Source organism: Lepidochelys olivacea (genome assembly GCF_965140295.1).
Source record: "Lepidochelys olivacea isolate rLepOli2 genome assembly, chromosome: 11".
In the NCBI taxonomy this organism is placed as follows: Eukaryota; Metazoa; Chordata; order Testudines; family Cheloniidae; genus Lepidochelys; species Lepidochelys olivacea.
Window position 1 is genome coordinate 48,900,940 of NC_140421.1, and position 24,499 is coordinate 48,925,438.

Genomic DNA, 24,499 nt, shown 5'->3' on the forward strand with positions numbered 1-24,499 from the left:
GCAGCAGTTCAGACTCCTTCAGCAAAGCCACGGAGATGCTGCTGCCGCTCCCGCCGCTGCGCCGCCGCCGCCTCCCGCCAGCGCTGCCCTGAGACCGCGGGAGACTCTGGCCCGTGCCCCCGGGCGCCTGCAATTCCCGTGCGTGGCTCCCCGCGAGCTCTGCCAGGCGGAGCAGTTGGGCGGCTGGGTTAATTGTCGAGATTAGCCGGAGCTGGTCGGTGTACATGCCGGCGGGGCTCTGTTTCTTCCGGTCCCCTCAGCGCAGCACCGTCCCTCCGCCCGGCCGGGGTCCGCCTGAGCTGCCGGCACGGGGGTGCATGGAAGCGGCGGCAGGGGAGGCGGCGGCTGCCCCATGGAGTGTTACTACATTGTCATCAGCTCCACGCACCTCAGCAATGGGCACTTCCGCAACATCAAGGGAGTTTTCCGAGGGCCCCTCAGCAAGAACGGGAACAAAACTCTGGTAATGTCTCCTTTTCTACCTCCCGCCCTCCCCCCTCGCATCCCTCCCCAGCAGCGGCTCGACGTGCAGGTCGCTGGGGGGGGGGCACTGCCTTTGATGCAGCCCGCTGTAGTGCTGGACGGTTCTGGGTAGGGTGTCGCTGGTGCCGATGGTGTAACGGGGACCTGGTCCCATCTCCAGTGGCACGGTTGGTTGAATGACTCTCTTTCTAGAGCACTGAGACTCCCTTCTTGGGATAGGAGTTCCCACTAATTTTACATAGTCACTCGGACTCCCCGGGGACAGGACTTTAGCCACCCCAAAGAGTTCCCTGCATGCTCTTTTAGCTTTCTCCGATTTGGGGCTCTGTGAATGGGGATCCCAGAAACCCAGCTTGGAAAGGGCATGCAGGCTGCATGGCTGGGTGAGGTGTCACTTTCAGTCCTTTAACCTAGGATTGCAGAGTCTTTAACAAGCTGGAAACTTACCTGGTGATGCTCCCAACACACAACTCAGGAAAATGGTGTGGATCTCCAGTTTGGAATCGAGTATGATGGGTGATTTCATCTATCCAAGATGTCTATGCCAATTAGAAAGTCTTTGGTTTCTAGAAAGTAAGGGAAGAGACAGAAAGAATCAGTTGTTTGAGGCCTAAACTTCCTGAGCAGGGAGAGAAAGTTGTTCAGGAATGACTTCAGAATCCATCTCATTGGTAGTATAGACAGTTTTAACACAGAATTGCTTAGGAGTCTTGGTTAGATACACTGCAAAGGCTTGGTTCATAGCCTGCGCATTAAGATTATATTTGTATAAAATGTGCAGTACTTCATGTATTGGTTCGGCATCTCTTCAGGTTCCAGTAGTTTTGTTTACTTGTTTGTGCTCAGAGTGTTTTGGTTTCTGGACTTACTGGATATGAAGTCTTATAGTGTGAGGAGACTGGAAGGATGACGTCCATGCTTACAAGTGCCACACTGCCCATGAAAATATAGGTAATGCAGGAACACTACAAACTGAGTGAGTTACTTCATGTAACAGCTCAATGAAAATGAAACAAAGTATAAGCAGATATCTGCAGGATACCACAGAACTGGAAGTAGGACTTAAACAATATCGTTTATCACTCTCCTTCATCACCTTATTCTAAATTTCCTTTTGTTAAAATGGAACAGCACTTGTTCACTGTATATTTCCCTGGAATGCATGACCTGTATTAACATTTGCTAAAGTTGGCAAGCTTGCAGCTTCTCCCTAAATAAAGAGATTAAAGCAAGCTTTTGAGCCAAGTCATAAAAATAGTAACTACTACAAGAGTATCTGAAACCGTCTTTGGTTTGTCCCAAACTGAAGGGCTACTGATGTTGGAAAATTGATGCAAGAGGTATTTCAGTGGCATATACTTTACAGTCTTCTTATTAGGGAAGTATCCTATTCCCTGAAATTAAACAGATAATGGTAGAATTCTTGTGATTGCAGTCAATACATGTATTTAGTGGCTAGGCTGCAAAATCAAAAATCCAGTATAGAAATGTTTGACAAATTGAAAATTTGGTACAAAATAGTGCCTATATTAAACTGACTATTGAACTACTGGAGGAAAGATGAGTCGGGCAAGATTAATTGATAAAAAGTCTGATACAACTTTTGAACTGTGTGTTTATGAAGTAATACCTATAATTTATACAACCTCAGCTGTACTATTGTCTCTTCTCTTAAATATCTGACAATCTTCTTTTTAATGCTTATGTAATAAAATAGCTTATAAAATTAACAATTCTGTTTATCTTAAATTCAAGTAATTAGTAGCTAAAATAATATTGGAAAGAAAGCATATGTGTTTAATTTAGTAATTTCAAATGAATTGCACAGGGTTTCAAACATTTAGTTATTTTCACTCTGAAAGTAAATGTAAAGTTACACTGATATTTGGCAAGATATTCACACACAAGAGAACTAAGTAATAAATATGCTATTTATTAAATGAATTGCTACTGAAGAGTTTAGTGTAAAACTTTAAACCTAATATATCCCCTTTGTCATACTCAACTTGGAATATAACTGTAAAATAATTATCCAGTAAAAAGGTTCCTAGTTTTTTTTAAAAAGGAAAATTTAATTCTTGATTTCAGCTTCTATATTCTTCATAATAAATTCCTTAACGTACAAAACAAATGACATAAAGTAGAGATACCAGGAGTAATATTTTCTCTATGAGTAATTTCAAATTAAAATAATATTTAGCTGTGATCTAATCTGGTTTGTCTATATAAGAAGGATTTTTAAAGTTCATTTATATTATGAAGGAGTTAAATCATTATAAATAATAAGGAAAAGCTACAATAACTCTACCTCATGCTCTAAACAATAATTCACATTTTACTCAGTTTCTGTTTGTAAATCAAACATTAAATCATTTCACAGAGAATCAATCACTTTGAATATAAATAGACTTCATTAACATGTTTTAAAGATGTAAATGTTTGTTTTAAGGCAAATTCTGTATTATGGCCTTGGGAGTTTTCTTAAGAATACACTGTCTTCTCTTGTAGTCTGATGTCCTCCCTCACCCGACTCCTTGTCCATCCTCCTGAAATGAGATAGGATGGACATAATCCATTCTTAAAATATAAAGGATACAAAAAGTGTGAGAAGAGCTGAAGCATGTGCCTTTCTCTTTTGCTCTAAGTCATTCAGTTCATTGTCATTTACACCTCTAACCCAAAAGCTAAGGTTGCCAACCCTCCAGGATTGTCCTGGAGTCTCCAGGAATTAAAGATTAATCTTTTAAATTAAAGATTATGTCATGTAATGAAACCTCTAGGAATACATCCAACCAAAATTGGCAACCCTACCAAAAGCAGATTGTCAAAGTGACGGTTTTCTTGTGAGTTGGGGAGAACACTAAAGCAACTGTCTATATAGTGTTGAATCATTTCTGTGAAAAAGTTAGCATATATTAAGACTTACTTTGCCTATGCCCTGAAGGGATTAATTATAATATTCTGCAAGGAAACAGGAGACTATATTTGCTAAAGTTATCAAAGACATCTCCCAAAAAGCAGGAAAGGGAAGCACATACACAAAAGAGGGAGTGGGAATGGCTTTTTATCCATATTTTTGTGACATTGAAATAAACAGTCTGATTGAGTTGGATGGAAACAACTTACTGATTTTAGCCCACCTACCAAACTACAGTAGCACTCTGGCGGCAGGAGTGGAAGGGCCCCAGAACTGCTGCTGGAAGCTGTTTTTATTTTGGAGTAATTTGTACCACTGGCCAATAGGGGTCACTGCTGAGCAGAGTGTCTTCCTGCCTGCCCACTGCTCTAGCTGCCCCTTGCAGGTTCATCTATTTCCTTCTGTACTCTGCTGGACTGCATGGCACAGTGAGAAGGCTGCCCAGAGAGCTGTGTTCACTAGTGAGCGTCCCCCCTGCTCTCTTGGATGAAAGGGAGAGGCAGAGAGACTACTCTGTGGACTTCCACTTTGTGTGGAGCACAGGCAGAAAATCTCCCCAGGGCTTCCCCTGGTCTTCTGGTAGGACAGGATGGAAAAGCAAGGCAGAGCCTCAGAGCTTCTCTCTGTTTCTTGGTTAGGGAGAAGCAGAGGGGCCCTCCAGGGCTTCCTATAAGGGTTAGATGGGGAGGAGAGATGAGGCTAAGAGTTCCTCTCCCCTCTGATAGTAGGGGAGGAAAACCTCACCCTCCCACGTCTCCTCTGGTGTGGAGAAGAGGCAGAGACACACCCCTTTGAGACTGTTGGTGGGGAAAGGGGGAAAGTATAGTTCCCACTTTCCTCAGTGAGATGGAGGAAGAACAAGTTCCTTCTGTGCCCACAGATGGGGAAGAGAAGAAAACCAGTTGCTTCCACTGACACCTCTGGAGGATAACCTTTCCCCAGCCCCCAGGACATCAGTAATTCTTTTTGATAGATATGGCAATTTCCCCAATATCAGTGAAAAATCATACTGAATTAAGTTTAAGTAACTCTGGAGTCGATTGTATTAAAAATGCAAAGTTTATGTGTTATTGTGGAATTGTATGCAACTTCTATAGGGGGAGACGTGACCAGCGTAAACCCTGGGAAGTGTTATGATCTTCAAAGGACTATTTGAAACAATTGTGCCAGATAAGAATGAACTTATGGGACAAATAAACATAGATGGGTTTCCCAGGAAATCTCTAGGGGGAAATGTATACCAGTGTACCCAGACTGCAAGAACTCAGACTTAAGAAGTTTTGTCCTGAGGAGGGGAATTTTGTCTGCTGATTACTTGTTCCCAAAGTCGCAATATCAAAGACCAAACTGTATAAAGGAAGGACTCTCAGACTCATGGGTGTGCTTGTTCTGAGCGAACAGCTATTATAAACATGTAATCACAGAAGACCCCTTGGTGAGGCTTGAAATACTGATCATCTGTCAGCATCTTTCTTGGAGTTAGGGTCATCTCTGGTAAGCTTATTAGCATGTGTTCTTTACTTTTTTTAATATGTTTTCTCTGTAAAGCTTTCATCTTAAGAATAAATGTGCTTGCTTAGATAGAGCTTTGTGGTAACTTCTAACTGTGGGCAATTATGGTGTTTATAGCCTCTGACAGGCCTGTTTAGCTGTCTGACTTGCTGGGGAACTCACAGTGTAGGCAAGGAACTGTACAGCCTGAAAAAACCTTGGTTATTAGAAAGAGAGTCTCTGCCTAAGAGGGTGATGGTTGAGGAGCCGGGAGATGCAGATGGAATTGCCCTGAACTGTGACACTTATATTGGAATTTTAGGAGAGAATGATGTGGAAGTGGAAGAGAAAGAGAGAAGGAGCACATGTAAAGGGGGAGAAAGAAAGAAAGGCTGCAGAAAAGAGGGTGTGATGGAGTAAACACTGAGAAGGGATGCAAGGAAAGTCAGAACATGGAGAAAGGGGATGGTAAGAAGGAACTAAGACAAGTGGGAGTGAAAGAAGAATAGATTTAATCAAACCAGAAACTATTATAAAAAATGAAATAGAAAAGGAAGCTCCAAGAGAATGTGTACAGGGAAAAGTGAGGCGGGGGAAAGTGAAGAAGGGATAGTGAAATGAAGAACATAACCAAAAGAGACCTAATAGGTTGATTTTTAGATGCAAATATGTTACCCACACATTACTGTAGGTTTTATGGTATGTGTATATGATATATATGCGTAGGCATCTTTGTATATTAACACCACTATGAGTGCCTGAGTAATATATTAACATATTTGGAGCAATCTAGTTTTGGTGAATCTTAGCCTCATTTAGTCTTCATCTGTGCCACTTGCCTCCCCAAAAGCAGTCAGGTTCCCAGACATCTCCTGCTGTTCTCTTTTATATCAGTCAAAAACATGAGTCTCTAAGTCTGAAAGATGAACCCCATTCTCCCAAAACAATTCTGGTGCCCCATATACTATGCCAGGATGTGAAATTACTGCCCCTCCTAGGGTCCCAAGGAATTTTGGCCACCTCCCTGTTCACATACCTCCTTGCCTTGTCCACCCTGGGGCGGGGGGGGACTCATTGCTCCCCGCCAGATCCTGTGCTGAAGCATGTCTGATCATACAATGTTAACTCCTGGAAAAATTTCAGGGATCAGCCTCAAGTCCCTCCTTGCTCTAAGCATTAGTTCTACCCCTTTAAGCATTCCCAAATAGTTTTCCCCAAGGTGTACCACAATTATATCTGGTGGCCGCTGACTGGCTCGCCTCAGCCTGCTCCGTGAAAAAGGGAGGGTTAAGGCACAGGGCTGCCCCTTTCAAGCCCCTCATTCCCAGGAATGTGTCAGTGACCACGTTGTCCTTTTTGCAGCAGTTATCACTTCCCCCCACCCACGTCATAAAGCACAGTTCCCTTCATTTGGCCATCCAGCCGAATTACCTCTCCTCCACCGCTTAAAGGGGCAGGGTGGTCATTCTTTGGAGCATAGCCTCTAAAATCCTAAAATTGCCTCAGATTGTTAATATAGCAAGTTCATTGAAAAAGGTTGGGGATAGAGTCTCTGGACTCTTCGTTGGAGTTTATCCTTCCACACCATACATCCTACCATCTGAAGCATTTGTTTTCGGACTAAGTAGAATAAATATAAAAAGAGATTCTACAATCTATTATATTATAAACCTGTTCAAAGGACTGAAACAGTAGTTAGTTTTGAGGTGAAAAGGAGAATTAATTGATTGCTCTTTGCTGTTTTGGGGCACAGGAGCTGTTTGAAGAGACAAACTTAAAAATGAAGAAAACCATACATGTAAATGTAATTAATCAAGGAAAAAAATGTCTGTTTTGGGCCACCGAAGTTTCTTGTATAAAACACATTTAGTTGTGTTTTGCAAGAACCAAAACTTTTGTCCTAATGAGCTTGCTTTGTAAACCATTCCACTTGAGAAAAGTGTGCTATACAAAACACAGAAACATGACACATTTATACAAGGAAAACATTTCAGATGCATCTCAAAATATATGAATTAATCTTTCTGATGGTTTTCCAAATTTGTCTTCCTATATTTACTCATTACCCAAATTATTTGTTTAAAACAAGGGCTTAATATTTTATTCCCATTTTTCCTCTTTTTAATCTTTGATTGAAGTCCTAATGTTAAATCACAATTATATTACTAAAATAGACTAATGTACTAATCATAGAATATTAGGGTTGGAAGAGACCTCAGGAGGTCATCTAGTCCAACCCCCTGCTCAAAGCAGGACCAACACCAACTAAATCATCCCATCCAGAGCTTTGTCAAGTTGGCCTTAAAGGCCTAAGGATGGAGATTCCACCACCTCACTAAGTAACCCATTCCAGTACTTCATGCGCCTCTCCCCACCACTAAAACAGTTTTTTCCTAATATCCAACCTAGACCTCCCCAACTGCGGCTAGAGACCATTGCTCCTTGTTCTGTCATCTGCCACCACTGAGAACAGCCTAGCTCCATCCTCTTTGGAACCCCCCTTCAGGTAGTTGAAGGCTGCTATCAAATCCCCCCTCACTCTTCTCTTCTGTAGACTAAATAAGACCAGTTTCCTCAGCCTCTCCTCATAAGTCATGTGCCTCAGCCCCCTAATCATTTTTGTTGCCCTCCGCAGGACTCTCTCCAATATGTCCACATCCTTTCTGTCGTGGGAGGGGCGACTCAGTACTTCAGTTGTGGCCTCACCAGTGCCAAATAGAGGGGAATAATCATTTCCCTCGATCTGCTGGCAATGCTCCTACTAATGCAGTTAGCCTTCTTGGCAACAAGGGCACGCTATTGACTCATATCCAGCTTCTCGTCCACTGTAATCCCAAGGTCCTTTTCTACAGAACTGCTGCTTAGCCAGTCAGTGCCCAGCCTGTAGCAGTGCACGAGATTCTTCCATCCTAAGTGCAGGACTTTGCACGTGTCTTTGCGGAACCTCATCAGATATCTTTTGGCCCAATCCTCCAGTTTGTCTAGGTCACTCTGGACCCTATCCCTATGCTCCAGCATATCTACCTCTTCCCCCAGTTTAGTGTCATCTGTGAACTTGCTGAGGGTTCAGTCCATGCCATCATCCAGATCATTAATAATCACAAGAGTTTGATTTCATTCAAGGAGAGGAGAAGCTGGGTTATGAAAGCTCATATTAAAACACAAATACAAAAGAGAAAACAGAAAAATACAAGCTTCTTTCCCTTCCTCTCGAGATGGCTCCAGAATATCAATCCAACTTTAACAGTCAAAGCAATAGATCTAACTTTGATGTAACTCATTTTAATGTCAACAATTTTATATATAAGTGATAATTAAAGCAGACATCTTTTGTTTGGTCATCTGTTCCATATATTACCATTCATTATGTATATAATAATATTTATTTTAAATAAATCCAAAGAAACTTTCTGCTGTCCTCGATTCAATTTTAATTCATGATCTTTTTGTTTTTTAAGTATTAGCTAGCTGTGGGCTGCAACCACTTGCCACCATCAATGACTTTGGTGGAATTTTCCTCAGTAATTATTGTTTGCAGGATAGAGTCTGAATTTAGAACTCATTGTAACATTACGGAAGTCCAGTACAAGTCTTTGCATTGACTTAAATGATATTTGGATTGGGGCCTAATAAAAAATTTGCAACAAGCTGTTCACTTTCTTTTTGGATCTTCTAAACGTACATACAATCACCATTTAGTAACCTCTTTGTATGCTCTAGAGGTCAGGTCTAACTAATCTGTCTTCACAATTCATATTCCCAAACTGTGGCTGCTCTCTTGCAACTTTTTAATCTCATCAGGGGTTGACAAGTTGTGTGAAGGGATACCTATCTGGACAAATAAATCAGTTGTTTGGAGTTAAGCACAGGCTGCTTTGTTAAGCCCCCTCAGAAATGTCCTTCAGAATTGCAAACAATATTTTAAGGGATTTATTCTAGTTACACATGCAATTCCCTACTAGATCAGAGGGAGAATTGACCTTTAAAAGTGGTCCTCTAAGTAGCTAGTCTGCTAATTTTCAATTGGAGGGCTAGATCCTCAGCTGGTATCAGTCATTGGAGCTCAGTTCATTACAGTAAAGCTAAGATGATTTATAGCACCATTCTAAGAGTTCAGAGTAGCAGCCGTGTTAGTCTGTATCTGCAAAAAGAAAAGGAGTACTTGTGGTACCTTAGAGACTAACAAGTTTATTTGAGCATAAGCTTTCATGAGCTACAGCTCACCACTGAATGCATCAGATTAAGTGAGCTGTAGCTCACGAAAGCTTATGCTCAAATAAATTTGTTAGTCTCTAAGGTGCCACAAGTACTCCTTTTCTTTTTTCTAAGAGTTTGTTAGTCTTTTGTTTTATTTTTACTGTTATGTGACATTTTGCATTATTTTCTAAATTTCTAATGACTATCTTTAAGGACCTGCTCCTAATTCCAGTGAAGTCAATGGCAGAAGTCACTAGCCCCGATCTTCAGCTAGTATAAATTGCTACTCAAATTTATGCCATTTGAGAATCTGGCTCATTGACTTTAGTAGGAAGTGGATTGAGTCCTAAAGTCAAAAGTTTCATGGCTTAGGCATCTAAATAAGTGGTCATATTTTCAAAGATACATAACACATGCAGCTTTCATTAAGGATGGACAACTTATTTAAATACTTTAATATGTATCTGAGTGCCTAATGTTTAGTCACTCATGAAAATTTTGGCTTAAGTGTTGACTACAGCTTCTGTGATTATTGGTATGAGAGATCAAAATAAGTATCTTGCATATCTTTAAATGTCTGTCTGTTTACTGAACAAGTCTTTTATGAATTTAAAAAAATAAATAAAATAAATTGTAAGTCTCCAATTCCCAGGGTCTATTGATGTTTTTATAAAAACTCCATGGGGTTGAAAATAATGATATACTAGTGCATTCTGAAAATGCCATCTGTTGCTCAGGCTGTTTGTTGTCTTTGTCTCTTCTACATTTTTAGAATACTGCTGTATTCACAGCTCAGCTAAAGTAAATAGGTTTTCATGTCCACCACAACATATTTTATGATCAATTTCATTACAAATATTTTCAGTTCAGTACATTTAAAAAGTAATTTTTAAAATCACTTTCCTGTAGTAAAGTAATGGAGTTAGCATAGTTCAACAAATAGCCATGTAAGTGACAAATTCGTTGGAAATACATGTATAATACAAACAAGTAACTAAATCTGTCATAAATTTGTGTTAATTATTAAAGAAAAAAATCTCAATAGACTGCTTGCCATACAGTGTAGATTCCGTTGTTGAAAATAAAATAATTAAAAAGTTCACTAAACTTGTGTTCTCTGTCATTCTCTGCTATAACTAAATGTATTATAATCTACATTTCATATCCTGCATTTTGATATTATTTATTCTAATACCCCATTTCAATTATTAGAGTAAAATTGGCTACCTATAGACTGAATCCTTCAAACATTTACTGCTGCATGTAGTGTTTACTACTGTGAGTAGCCCCATTGTTTTCAAAATAAGACACGTGCTTCTGGTTGGAGAATCATGGATACTGACCAGCTAAAGCCTCAATTTGGCAAAGTACTTAAGCATAAGCTTAAGTCCCAGTGACTTCAATGAGACTATTTGGATGCTTAAAGTTACCCACTCACTTAAGTGCTTTTTTGAACCAGACCATACTCTTTGTTATATTTACCATTGTCTTCTATGAGACACTTCATGGTAGTAAATACTAGATCTGTAGTGCACATTTGAAGAATTGGGTCTTTGATCTGTAGCATGAGTGTATTTTACAATGGCTTAACCAGAATTTTACAGAATTTGATATACCATATGATTTTCAAGTTGCACAACATCAAGTTGGATGTTTAAACCTGCATTCTTCTGTTGTTTCTAATCCATCATCTGGAATTTTTAATGCCATTTAGTATTTTAATATGTTTAGATAATCTGGGTTTAAAAAAGTTCAAATCTCATCTATATGAAGGTTCATGTGAATGTCCTAATTCAATAAAGTATTAAAACGATGCAAAAAGATAATTATCCTACTCAGTTCAGCTCTAATAGCCAATCACACTTACATGTACAATAATTGTAGAAAACTAGTCAGTCATTAAATAAACAGAATGTTTTTATAAAATGAAAATAAGTTAAGATCTAAAATCTGTTCTTGTCTATTTTTAGAATGTTGACTAAAATCTTTGATAAGAATTTTAGTTGTGTAATATGTTTTAGTGATGTTCCTAAGTTTCATTGAAAAAAGGACATTTTGAAACTGTTCTATCCACAGGAAGGTTATAGTATATTGACTTCATAGGAGGCTGTTTTACTGTGAAACCAATACCTTTCTGAAGCTCCTGTGGGTTATAATAGGAACCAAAGGTTCCTTGTAGCCACACCCACATTAGTCAGTTCCCTTGTCTCTGCCCCAATGGTGACACACAGATGCATTGTTATTCCTGAAATGATTGTCCTTTCACTAGTGCTTGGGGAATTTGAAGAGTACAAGAAGGGTAAAAAAAGCTCTCAATTGGCTATATGTGAAAATAGTCAAGAAGAGTGCTTAAGACACATGCTGAACAAGGCCTCAATGCTGCAGTTAGCTCCTATATCCAAATGGAGGCCCATTGATTTTAGTTTCAGAATAGCAGCCGTGTTAGTCTGTATCCGCAAAAAGAAAAGGAGTACTTGTGGCACCTTAGAGACTAACAAATTTATTTGAGCGTAAGCTTTCGTGAGCTACAGCTCACTTCATCGGATTCATGCTGTGGAAAATCAGTGGGGAGATTTTATATACACAGAGAACGTGAAACAATGGGTGTTACCATACACACTGTAACGAGAGTGATCAGGTAAGGTGAGCTATTGCGTTTCCTGGGGCGGGGGCTTATTGAGCAAAGCTCATTACACTGTCGGGGTCTGAATCTATAAAGGAAAATGGATCTCTGAAAAAAACTCTGACTTCTATGCCATAGGCACTGTAAAATTCTCAAAGCCCACAGCAGTGGAATTCCCACATAATTGCCTACAAAGTGACCCTGGCACTCTCCTCACAACCACTGGCTTCAGACAGTGTCTCCACTTTACAAGCCTATAATCTTTTCAGGTGCTCTGCTGTTTTTTCTCCTGTATCTCCTGTTTGCACAAGTCTATTCCCATGCAAATATGTTCTGTGAGGTGATCCTCTGTTATACAAAGGCAAATAGATTGCAATTTCCATGGTCTAACATTAAAAGGCATCAAAAAGAAGGCAGAATAAAGGAGATGTGTCTCACTAGAGGACATCAGCAGAGGGACAGTCATGGAGCATGGCATTATTAGATGCAGTTACTGAGCTGGGTGCCAGTGCATTGGCATTTAGGTTTAGCCTCCTGGCTGTTGTATTTATGCAGATCACTTATACCAACTTTATTTAGGCACTAGCTGGCAAATAAGTGCAGTGTAATTTTTGCTAACCATATCCCTTTCTGGATCAGCCACGTCACTTAGAGAGTTTACACATGAACTTACAGAGCCAGTTTGTGAAACTGCAACTTAAACCTATTGGGCAGAAGAGGAGAATATCTTCAGACATATAGAAGGGGTAAGGAGTAAGGTTGCCAGTGGTAAGGTTTAAAAGTAATTTTACACAGGTACAGTTGGCTCTGTGTGTTGCAACACAGTGGACAATCAAGTCCACTGTCAATGAATATCTTTCTAACTCGGGATATTCTTGCTCTTGTGGCTAAATTAGATCTTCTGTAGTTTAATAACTGCAGTCAAAATGCCTACATAGTCAGATCTTCTCTTATGAAGAATTATTTTAAACTAATTATTTTTTGTTTGCTTGCTTGTTTCTAAGTGATTTAGTGGTTATGACAAGTACCAGACTGACAGCTCTGGAGACCTGTCTTTTATCTACAGAACCAGTACAGCAAGGATAGCCAAAGTGCAAGTGTTTCTATAAAATGATTCATCTGTGTGCCTCCACCTGATCTGGAGGGACTACTTCTAAGGGTTGGAAAGGTAGTTCTCTATGCATACCTAGCTGATCCTTGGCTTTTATTTGCTGAGGTTCCAACAAGAGTGCTAGATACTGAAAAATCTATGAACACTAAGTAATCTGGTCATTTAAACATTCACAATCATTTTACCTCATAATTCATCAGCCTGAAATTAAATAATATTCCCTAAATAAGATTATTATTTGGATAAAATATTTTGTTAGACCATGTCCATTATACAGTATGGGATTTGTCATAAAAGAGAAAAATGGGTAAAGATGTTCATTTTCCAATCTTATAACTGTCCAGCTCTGTCTTTCAAAGTCTTAATGTTAGGCAGTTCATAATTTGCAGGTTTACCTTCCATCCGTCTTCATAAAACTGCTTTTCAGTGGTAAAAGAAAATTAAATGATCTGCAGTTTTTAAATATCATGTCTGGTTAGATTCGTTTGCTTCTAAATTTATTCTCCACTAATTGCTGGCTGTGCTGCAGAGGAGTGGAAGGGTGAAAATGAAGAGCACCTTATGATGTGTGAACAGGGAATGATCAGGAAGAAGTCTGAACAGCACATTGGTAGCAGCTGCAAAGGAACATTCCTCCTTTTCATTTAATGTAGTCCAGGAGTAAATTTATCATCATCTGCAAAGGCAGAGATTCTGTAAAGGTAGTTACCAGCTTTGATAACAAACTTCTTTAGACCAGCAGACTTGTCAGTCACTTGAGTTAATCAATTCAGATGTCTCATAGCCTCAACTTAAAAGTTATCATTTTGTATCTAGGAATTTAATATTTGGACTACATATGCTCTAACATAATTTGCTCTTAACACAGTATTAATACAGAGGGGGGAAAGCGAAACTGACAGAATTCATTAAAAACATCTTTTAATTAATTAAATCAGAGAAGACTTAAAATAAAACCTTTGGACATAGTAAATTATAACACCCTGAATGATTAATGCAAAGTTTTTATATTTTTTTTAGTCTTAAAATTATAGCATGTAAAGGTATTAATTGAGAGAATGATATGTACAGAATGTGACATTACAAATACTGTGGCTTGCTTCCTGGGCCAAAAAATGTAAAGCAAAGAACATATTTTAAATGCTATTGTAAATAACTTCATATTGTGCCATAGACCAATAATTCAATATATTTGTTACTGTGATCTGGAGAAACTTTTTCAAATGTGCTTTTTAATGCTTTTACAGTGATAAGTTGATTGAAATAATGAATTTTGTAACTTCACTTATTAAATCTGCTGTGGAAATTAACAATGCAAATAAATATTTCATAAGAATTATTCAAAATAATTTACAAAACTAAGGAAGCTTCTATTTTTGTTTGAACAATGAACTGTAACCATTTAGCAGAAAATAGTTCTGACACAATCCAATAACTATTAAAAAGCAGCAATTCATTATACTGCATATGTAATTTAAATTATTAGTTCTTTTAAACAAATTATGGTAGCTGTCATGGTGGGCTTAATATGCTACCAAGTTAGTGATGTTAGTTCTCTAATATTGCTCAGTAGTTCAGGATTCTGCCTTTTTCATATTGATCTGTCAACAGCAGCTGTAATTTTGGGAACAGTTCTCCCCAGAAGGAAGAAAAATGCAGAGAATATTTGGCTGTTCTTTTGCTGCAGAATTGGCACACTAAATAATTTGACAGCCATTTAGCTGTGGGGCAGCCAAAAGTTATATTGCTCCTTCTCTCTCCCCCACACACATGGACTCTGCAGAGCACTTAACAAGGCTTCTGGTGAATGTCTGGTGTTGGGGTGTGTGGAGGGATGAGGAAAACATTAGCAAACACATATTGCCAGATAAACAAATGACAGTTTCAGAGAGTCAGCAAACAGACTTAAAGGGAATGACAAAGGTATTGCAGCAAGTTTAATTTAAAGAGACTCTGCCAAGGTTATCTCAAGTTTCACTGGCATAGTAGTGTTTTGTAGCTTATTGAATGGTGCAGAGATAGGGACTTGCCACCAACAGGGTAATTGTTTAGCATTTTGAAATCCTATGAAAACACCTATGTTTTCTCTGGGGTATAAAGTGTCAAGACAAAATAAGTAGGAATAGTCCTCTGAAGTGTGCTGATTCTATTGTTATGCTGGCAATTGCTGATGAAGGTACAGTGCAGGTAGACTGGACCTGCTCTATGAACAGATTAGAAGTATATGCACAAAACAATTTATGATGAACTCATAACTGGTAAGAAACAGACACAGGGTGGTGAAAGGAAGCATTTAAAAATACTTTGTAAAGAACTCAGAGTTGCATAGTATTGACATAGAGTATTAAAACTATAGCTGCTGATTAAACTGTCCCCTCGATGTTCTTCCTGTCCCAAGAACATTACCTCCCTGCCCTTATACAAGTGTGAGGGGCAGCTGGCATAGCTGGCAAATGTCTAGATGGATCTGATTCTGCATTTCAGAAACCTTCAAAGATGAGGGAATTTGATTTCATTCAACTAGATCAATTACTTCATCCTGTGCAGAGGGACTCAGGGTATCAGCAGAAAGATATGTGTAAAGAGCCCTGGTCTAACTCTGATATGTTTTCCATACCCTACTACAAAGATCTGTCCTCTTGAAAGGTTGCTTTGAAAGAAGGATTCTCTATGCTGTGTTAGGAATAAGGAACATAAAGAAAAGAGAATGTTCTAATTCTTTTTGTTTATCTATTTATCTTGTTCCTCCCCTAACTAGGCTGTTCCTTTACTGAACTGGTGCAAGAACCAGGGGCAATTGAAGTCCTCATATTTGGGGGTGCTCAAAACTGCTCCCTTTGAATATCACTGGGGGTGCAAATTACCAGAAAGAGGTGGAAGGCCATAGCCCTATCTGCTCTGCTTTGGCCCTCAGACCTTGCCTGCCATGGAAAGGAGAGCATGTCTCCTGACAAGGGATGGTGCATGAGCATGCTTCCACTGTGCACTCAGGAGATCTGAGAGAGATTTTGTCTTCTGAGGTAGAGGTACATTGTGCTTTTAAGGTGGTGTGGTTTTGCACTACACACTATTTTACATGTGGGGAATCTGAGACAAATTGTGACTTTACCAAGGTCACAGAAGAAGTCTGGTGGTAGAGATGGAAATAGAACCAAGGTTTCCTGATTCCCAGTCATGTACCTGAACTATGAGACCATGCTTCCTCTCCTCCTTTTTGCAAACTAACAGATTTTTAGTAAATGAAAAATTCACCTCTGGAATAGTATCAGTTCCTGGGTACATCCAACATAAAAAGGCCCACTGGAGCACAATGCTTTATAAGTACATTGAAGCCATATGGTCTAGCATACTTGTAATATCACCTCAGTGGTTTAGAAATAACATGTTTATTAGCTATAATTACTTTGAAATTTTCATGCAGATGAATAGCCATAAGTGCTAAGTATGGTTTGGAGTTCCATGCAAAGCTTGTCACTGCTTTGCAGTGCAGTTCAGAAACAAGACAGGGTGATTAAAAATTAAACATTGTAAAGGCTCTTGAGTCGGCTCCTTTGTGTTAGCAGAGTTCTACTCTGATCATTACTTACAAATGCTGCGTCTTCTAACCTGTGATATCTGCATAGGAAAAATATGTTTTGGAAAGGCCATAAACACCTTCCTATTCATTCAAGGTTTCCCTTAAAGTAAGGAGAGGGATAAGAAATAAGGGAGGAAAGTATAGTTCACCATGAAATAAATACTGATACTTGAATATGTATTATGTGCTGCATATCTATAAAATTATAATAGAGCTGAAGTGTTGCACTTGTTATCATAGATTTGAGATTGATATCCTGACAGTGTTTCCCCCTACATGCTGCACTGCTGAGTGTCCATAAACCTGGCTCTGGTAACATGCAGGCTCTTTAGGTGCAGTAGCATCTTCTCCCACTGACTCATTCATAAGTAGCAATGTTGGGATTAGCCAATTTACTTTCCTTGGAACTTTGGCTACTATGGCCTTGGTAAATTGTGAATTACAGTCCTGATGTCTAAAAGGTCTGTCTTAATTGTTGTTCACATTCAGAACGTAGAGCATGCTTTATCAGGATCCAACAGAAAGGAGCAGGAACTGTATTTACTGTTTAACTACTCACCCATCACTTATATTTATTGGCTACAAAGTTAGAAATAGAAACAACCTCTTAGGTTAACCAGTCCATCTCCTGGCCAAAGCAGGATTGTTTCCTGTAGTACATTGTCTACTATTTTGTCCAGTCTACTTTTAAATGTTCCCTTCCATGAAGAAAGTGGAATAGTCCACAAGATGTTCCATCCCACTATTAGTAAGCATTTCCTGATACTCATCCCAGATTTCTCCATTTTTAGTTCCACTCTGTTACTCCTAGTTATGCCCACTTCTGTGTCCTCTGTTTAAGCTGTTTGTATCCCCAACACTTACTGACATCTTTGCTGAGCTAGGTTTATTTAGCTATTTCAGTTTTTCTTTATACGTCAATCCCTCTAACTCTAATTATATTTATTACTGTTCCTTGAACTTGCTCCAGTATTTCCAGTATGTAACCCTAGAATTCTGTATGTACTGCTAATGATTGCATTTCCATGTAGGTGTCAAGTGTCGGGGGGTAGCCGTGTTAGTCTGTATCCACAAAAACAACAAGGAGTCCAGTGGCACCTTAAAGACTAACAGATTTATTTGGGCTTAAGCTTTTGTGGGTAAAAAACCCACTTGTTGGTTTTTTACCCACAAAAGTTTATGCCCAAATAAATCTGTTAGTTTTTAAGGTGCCACTGGAATACTTATTACCATCTAGATGTTTTTGGCCTAGATTGTATAACCTTTACTTATGTTGGTAAGCACTTATGTTTACTTATATTGGTAAGCACTTATTCATGTAAGTAGTTTCACTGACATCAGTGGGACTACTTAGGTGAATAAGTGCCCACCAACATGAGTAAGGGTTTCACAATCCAGGTTTTAGTATGTGTCTTGGTGGTGGTTCTCTAGTATTTCTTCCATTATTTCATTAGGAATAGATGTAAGACTAGTTTTTCCTTAAGCTCCCAGGCTGATACTTTGAAAATAAATAGTTTTTCACTAGCTCAGTAAAGGTATTAGATAGTCTCCTTACTATCCTAGAATATGTGTCATTCAGACTGGCTAATTTGTGATTACTCTGAAATGTTCGTAACTGAACAAAATGTTATGGTTGTTCTTTCAAAAGTTTACAACTGAACATTGACTTTATACAGCTTTGAAACTATGCAGAAGAAAAATGCTGCTTTCCCTTTTACTTTTTAGTAGTTTACGTTTAACACAGAACTGCACTGTATTTGCTGCTTTTTTTTTTTTTTGAGTCTATGCTGTTGCCTTATTGCGTACTTTTGGTTGCAAATGAGGTGTGTGGTTGACTGGTCAGTTCGTAACTCTGGTGTTCATAACTCTGAGGTTATACTGTATGTTTAAGGCATTGTTTGATGTGATTTTTAGCAAAAATTATTGTATAGGGTCTTTTTCCATATTAAATGCTCAGATTTCCTTTCCATATTTTTTTGTGTGGAAGACCAATTAAAAACAAACAAACCAAATATTAACTACCATTTGTGAGTCATCAGTTTCATCCCCCTCTTCATTTATTAGTGAACATACTGTCTCGTATTTCTTTCCCCTTGTTCTACTTGCAAAAGCCCTTTTTATTTCCCTTAACAGCTTGGCTAGCATTAGCTAATTTTGCAGTCTTTTTATTTTTCCCCTGCAAGCCTTAGCTGACTCTGAATATTCCTGTTTGATTAGCTCTTCTCTTTCCTATTTTTAGAAGCGATTTTCTTTATCCTTAGATCTTTGATTAGTTCCTCAGTCCACATTAACTGTCTACATTACCCGCAGGATCGACGGGCAGCGATCGATCCAGCGGGGGTCAATTTATTGCGTCTAGTCTAGATGCGATAAATTGACCGCCAAGCGCTCTCCCATTGACTCCCTTGTTCCACCAGAGTCAGAGGCACAGGCGGAGTCGATGGGGGAGCATCAGCTGTCGACTCACCACGGTGAAGACACCACGGTGAGTAGATCTAAGTATGTCGACTTCAGATACGTTATTTACGAAGCTGAAGTTGCATAATTTAGATCAATCCCCCACCCCAGTGTAGGCCAGAACTGATTCTTGTTTCGTGCATTCTCCTGTTTAGAGAACCAGATATAGTGTGTTAGGTGTAAGTGAAATGTTAGCTCTTCAGCACTGTAACTTTTGAAACATCTCTTCTGTATAGATTTGAACCCTTTCTATTGATATTCTGACTGCAAGAATTATTTTACTAAATTCCACTGGGCCCAATATATCATAACCTTCATCACTTATTTACTATTGCTTCTTCTTTTTCTAGCATTTTTCCCATGATTAGAACAGATCTATTAAAACTATACAAAAATACTCTTCTTCTAATATGCACAGTCTCTAAGTCTATATTTTTTATCTTATATCTTCCTTATTTTTTTATCTAAAACAAAAACTTAGAACTACCAAGATGTGCACATGCTTAATCTGAGTAATCATATTGCTTTAACACTCGACCTTCCCTGCCCAATCCTCTCAGTACAGATTGGCACACTTACTTGTGCCACCGCTGATATTTAGATTGTAAAGTCCTTGGGACAGAGTTTGTGTCTTTCTGTGTCCCATATGTAGCACCTTTCACACTATGGGGTGCCACAGAATAATAAATAATGTCAGCTTCCTGTTCTTCATTATTTTTGTTTTGGGTCAACTTCACTGCCTTTTTTGTCACCTTCTAGCCTAGATGCAGAGGAAAGAAAGCCTCAGAGATCATAAGAAACTGCATTTCAAAAGTGTTATTGACAAATACAATATATTCCCAGACCGTTTTGTATTTAGGCTACATTGTATAACTATAAACTGTATTCCCAGAGTACCTTGTACTCATGGTAATCTTTGTTGAGGAAATCTACTAAAAGTTAAATTGTTGTAACCTTTGTTCTTCTGTAAGAAACAAGATGTATGTTTTGTTAACACTTGCCAAAAATGAATAGTGTGCTAGGTACAGCTGGTGCTAGGGATGGTTGGGACAGATGTCTTTGTACCTTGTAAAATATGTATGAAACTAGATAAGAGAAGGGGAGTAAAGTGTGCAATAATATAGTGATATTTGTGGAATCTTCTAGTTGCTGTAAACAAGTGGAGTATAAATATGAGCCAAATTACCTAATAATGTAATTGCTGCAAGCCTGTTCTCCAGATAGGTAACTGTGAAGAGAGAAGTTCATATTTTACCAATCTTTAATAAACTGAGTGAGCTGAATTATCTGATGTCTATCAGTAAGAAGAGTTGAACCCTCAATAGTGTGCAAGGCAAAAAGCCTAGTTACACTATGTAAAAGGACAGTTTGTCCTATGGGCTGGAGAACGTGAGGCTGAGCTAATCTGATTACCGAATAAACCCCAACTGAAGGGAATCAGGCAGTTCCCCATAAAGAGCAGGAGGAGTCTGTAGCAAAGCGGGAGAGCTAAATTTAAATGATGATAAAGTCTAGCAGGGGAAAAAGCTGGAGTAAGCTCCAGGCAGGCAGGCAGAGACCCTGACAAAAGTAGGGAAGAGATGGAGAGACTCAGATGGAGAGACTCAGTTCTCAGAGGAGAACTTAGAAGGCTGGGTAAGAAGTAACCCTGGGAAAATTGCAGCAAAGGTACTGGAACAGACCTAACTGTTCAGTGGAGGGCCCTGGGCTAGAACCCAGAGAAGAGGATGGGACGGAGTTCCCCTACTGGCCCCAAGAAGGGGGCATATAAACCCCTCACAAGGATTGTTGTGCCCATCAGGGAGGCTTAAGGCTAAGGAATAGCCCCAGAAAAGGCAGAAGGATTTTGTTTGCGTTAAAGACATTTTGTGACTTTTATGTTTAGACAAATTTGACCCCAGCAGTGCTGAGTTACTGACAGAGAAACTGCTATAACACTGCAGCAATCATCTGCTGGTGGCACTAGCCCAGTGAGAGAGCTGCTATGTAATGCCTGGCATACGGGTGTGAACAATGTTTATCAGTAATCAAAGCACGTACAACCAGATAGCCTCATTATTCTGGACTGAATGATCAGGGGCAGTCAAACGAAATCTATAACACTGCCATCTGCTCTCACAACCAAATGATGGAAACTGCACATAATCTCTTCTTCAGAATACTCCAAAATCTGTTAGTGAAATATTTTAGCTGAATGGATTTTTTCCTTCTGTACTGGGTATATCCCTACTTCTATGTCCCCTGTCTTTGGATTTCCCCACTTGCCACTTCTCTGCTATAAAGCTTGCCATACATATCATTTCTGGAGAGAAATTTCTTTGCCTATGAATATCTTTCCTCTCAGGAAGTCTGGATATCACTCTTTTGTGTAAGGTGTTCTCAGTTACCTTCCGTGCTTGTGATGAGTACTGTTTTAGGTGCTCCACATGTGGAGTTTACATCTTTCACCTTAAATGTTCCCAGTTTGAGAGTCATCTAGTGTATACTGCTTTGGAAGTATATGTCTGGAAAGGGAGCACAGGGAATTTTCATGACTGGTAGTTCTGAAGACTATTTCAGTATTTGCCAGGTGGGATGCAATCTGTTTTGTTACGAAAGAGGGCAATTCTTCCCAACAGATGCTAATTCCCATCTCTCTGGTTTTTTATTCCATGAGGAATGGAGATTAGCAACAATGCCTGTTACTGCTGTCACGACTGCTGCCTAAGAGCTGCAGTAGCCTCACCAACCTTAAATGAGGATGAATAGCCTGCAGATTTATCTCATGTTGAATCATCAGCCTGTCCTCTGACCCTGACATCCACTTCCCCAAGACATATGCAGACATGCATAGTGCAGACATGGTGTACTGGGAGTGGGGGAAGGTCCTAAAGGAAAAGGAGCTGCTAAACTCTTCTCTGCTAGGTATCAGAGTAACAGCCGTGTTAGTCTGTATCTGCAAAAAGAAAAGGAGTACTTGTGGCACCTTAGAGACTAACCAATTTATTTGAGCATGAGCTCAAATAAATAAATAAAGCTCATGCTCAAATAAATTGGTTAGTCTCTAAGGTGCCACAAGTCCTCCTTTTCTTTTCTCTGCTAGGTAGCAGAACTTCTCTGGTTTTGATGTGGCCAAAGCTCTTTGGCCAGAAAGGTGGAATGCCTCTTAAAGAAAATAAACTTCTAAAGACATTTTTCTTTGACTTCACTGTATATATCAGGATTCTATTCATTTCATCTTCTCTTTGCCTTTTTCTCAGTTTCAATTGTAGTGTTTTGTTCATGGTATGCCTTCTGCTTCTTTTTATTTGTTCATGCTGCATTTCTTTCCTCTTATTGAAAAGGAACTTTGTTTATTATTATTTTTTTTCTACAGCACATCTCCTTATATTCCCTCTCCCATTGTCCTCTCTGGTAGTCTTTCTTTGTGTCTTCCCTTTTTCTATCTCTTCCTTGCCTCTTCTCTTTCCCTTTCAGTTCTTTTCATGGCCTCTCCTTCTGCTTCCCTTGATTTTTTTTTTTTTCATTTTCCTTCCTTTCCTTTCCATCCTACTCACGCTGTACTTTGGGTTTCTTTTCAAAAACAGGTGCCTTTTTAAAAATAGATTATCTGCTTTAGGTCAATCAGTTAATGAGAAATTCAAGCTCTGGGTTTTTGTTATGGTATTTTTTCTTAAAAATAATAGGAAAAGAAGCACTTTTGATTATTCAGTGAGAATAAAGGTCTCTAATAGTGTCTTAATTGCATTGCTCATTAATTTGTTAGATCTGATATAGACTTAATGATATTGCAGCTGGTACTCAGCTGATTAAAAAACTTAAGTCTTTTAATATTTTAGTTCTTGCAGTGGAGAGAATGGGAAAACTAGATTAAAGTTCTCTTTAATTGTTGTTTTTAAAAAGTTTTGCATTTTGTTCTTGTGACTCCCTAGTGTACCCTTTAAATGGGAAAAATCTTCCAAAATACGTATGTAAGTTAATATGTATGTATGCTAGAGTATGTTAATGGGAATGGGAATTTCTTATTCAAGAACAGGGTTATTTTCCTGTGCCCTGCCCATTTAAAGGACTGGAACTCTGCTGACAAGGTTTGGGGATAAGGCTTAGGTGAGCAGCATGTGATCAGACCAGAACGTGGGACTTTTGCCATTTAAAACAAAGAAACAAAAACTCATCCAAAACAAAACAAAAAAACCCCACCCTTAATAAATGTTCCTGTTTTAAACTGTCCTCTGTAAAGGAATGTAATGTTTGGTGAGTCAACCCCAACAGGTTGAACTTCAACGATCAAAGCTCTTTTGGAAAAGAAACCTACCACTGAAGTTGCTGAGATTGTTCCAAGAAAAGCTGCCAGAAGGTAATGCAAACAGGAAAGTGATTTTGCAAAAAGAGAGGTTTTTTCTTTCTTTCTTTCTCGTAACAGAGACACAAAAGATAATGGGGATTAGAAACAAGTGACCCGGGGACATAGCTGAGTACCTTCAGTGTTTAACTTCCATAATCTCTGAGGTGTATTAGCTGGGGAAGATTTAATTGCTTGCAAGCACTGAAGCTGTCAGAGAATTAGATGACCCTCATGGAAGAAGGAGGACTCTTACACCAGGAAAAGGATGAACATTTAAGAGAAGTCTATGCCTCTTTGGCCTCTCATTTGTGATTTAATATGATAATAGAAGAAAACATTTAAATAGTATAGTGAGCAACAAGAGTTAGAAGTTCAGGGATTGTCTATATTGCTGGAACTTAAAGATCAGATCATATAGCCCACTAGTATCCCCGAGGAGGAGCAAACTGAAAAAAATCAAGTAGACAATTCAAAAGAGTACGCTGAGAAAATTAAAGTTGCTTGAAATACATTGACAGGTTTCATAGTAGCAGCCGTGTTAGTCTGTATTCGCAAAAAGAAAAGGAGTACGTGTGGCACCTTAGAGACTAACAAATTTATTGAATTGTCACTTTTAGGTCTCTAATCGAGTGACCAGAGAGATTGAAGTGTTCTCCGACTGGTTTTTGAATGTTATAATTCTTGACATCTGATTTGTGTCCATTTATTCTTTTACGTAGAGACGTAAAACTATTTCCCCATATTTATCCCCCCCCCCCACTGTTCCTCAGACATTCTTGTCAACTGCTGGAAATGGCCCCCTTGATTGTCACTACAAAAGGTTTTCTCCCCCTCCCCTGCTCTCCTGCTGGTGTTTAGCTCATCTTAAGGGATCACTCTTCTTACAGTGTGTATGGTAACACCCATTGTTTCATGTTCTCTGTGTATATAAATCTCCCCACTGTATTTTCCACTGAATGCATCCGATGACGTGAGCTGTAGCTCACGAAAGCTTATGCTCAAATAAATTTGTTAGTCTCTAAGGTGCCACAAGTACTCCTTTTCTTTTTGAAATACATTATTTTTCAGGAAAGCATGAAGGAAATTAAAAGCAAAGACCAGTGAGAAATGAGTCATCCCTACTCCAGAAAATAAAACTAGTTTTATTAAAATTCATATTAAAATACTCTAACATACATGAAACTTGTGCTGCATATATAGGTATGTACATGTAGGTGAGTATAAAAGATAATGAGCTTGCACAATGGTCAGTTTTAATGAGGTAGGCAGTTAAATACCCATTCATCAAAATGAAGTCCTGATTGTGTAGAGGAACTAAA

At 38.9% G+C, this 24,499-nt stretch overlaps 1 protein-coding gene across 1 annotated transcript in view; it reads left to right on the forward strand.

Annotated features, from left to right (window-relative positions):
- The first annotated feature begins 200 nt into the window (after positions 1 to 200).
- Positions 201 to 24,499, forward strand: part of ZNF804A (zinc finger protein 804A) — a 234,080-nt gene continuing 209,781 nt past the window's right edge. Inside the window, exon 1 of the mRNA XM_084642679.1 lies at positions 201 to 463. Within this exon, the coding sequence (XP_084498805.1) occupies positions 353 to 463 (111 nt within the window). The 5' untranslated portion in view covers positions 201 to 352. The remainder of the gene's footprint in view (positions 464 to 24,499) is intronic.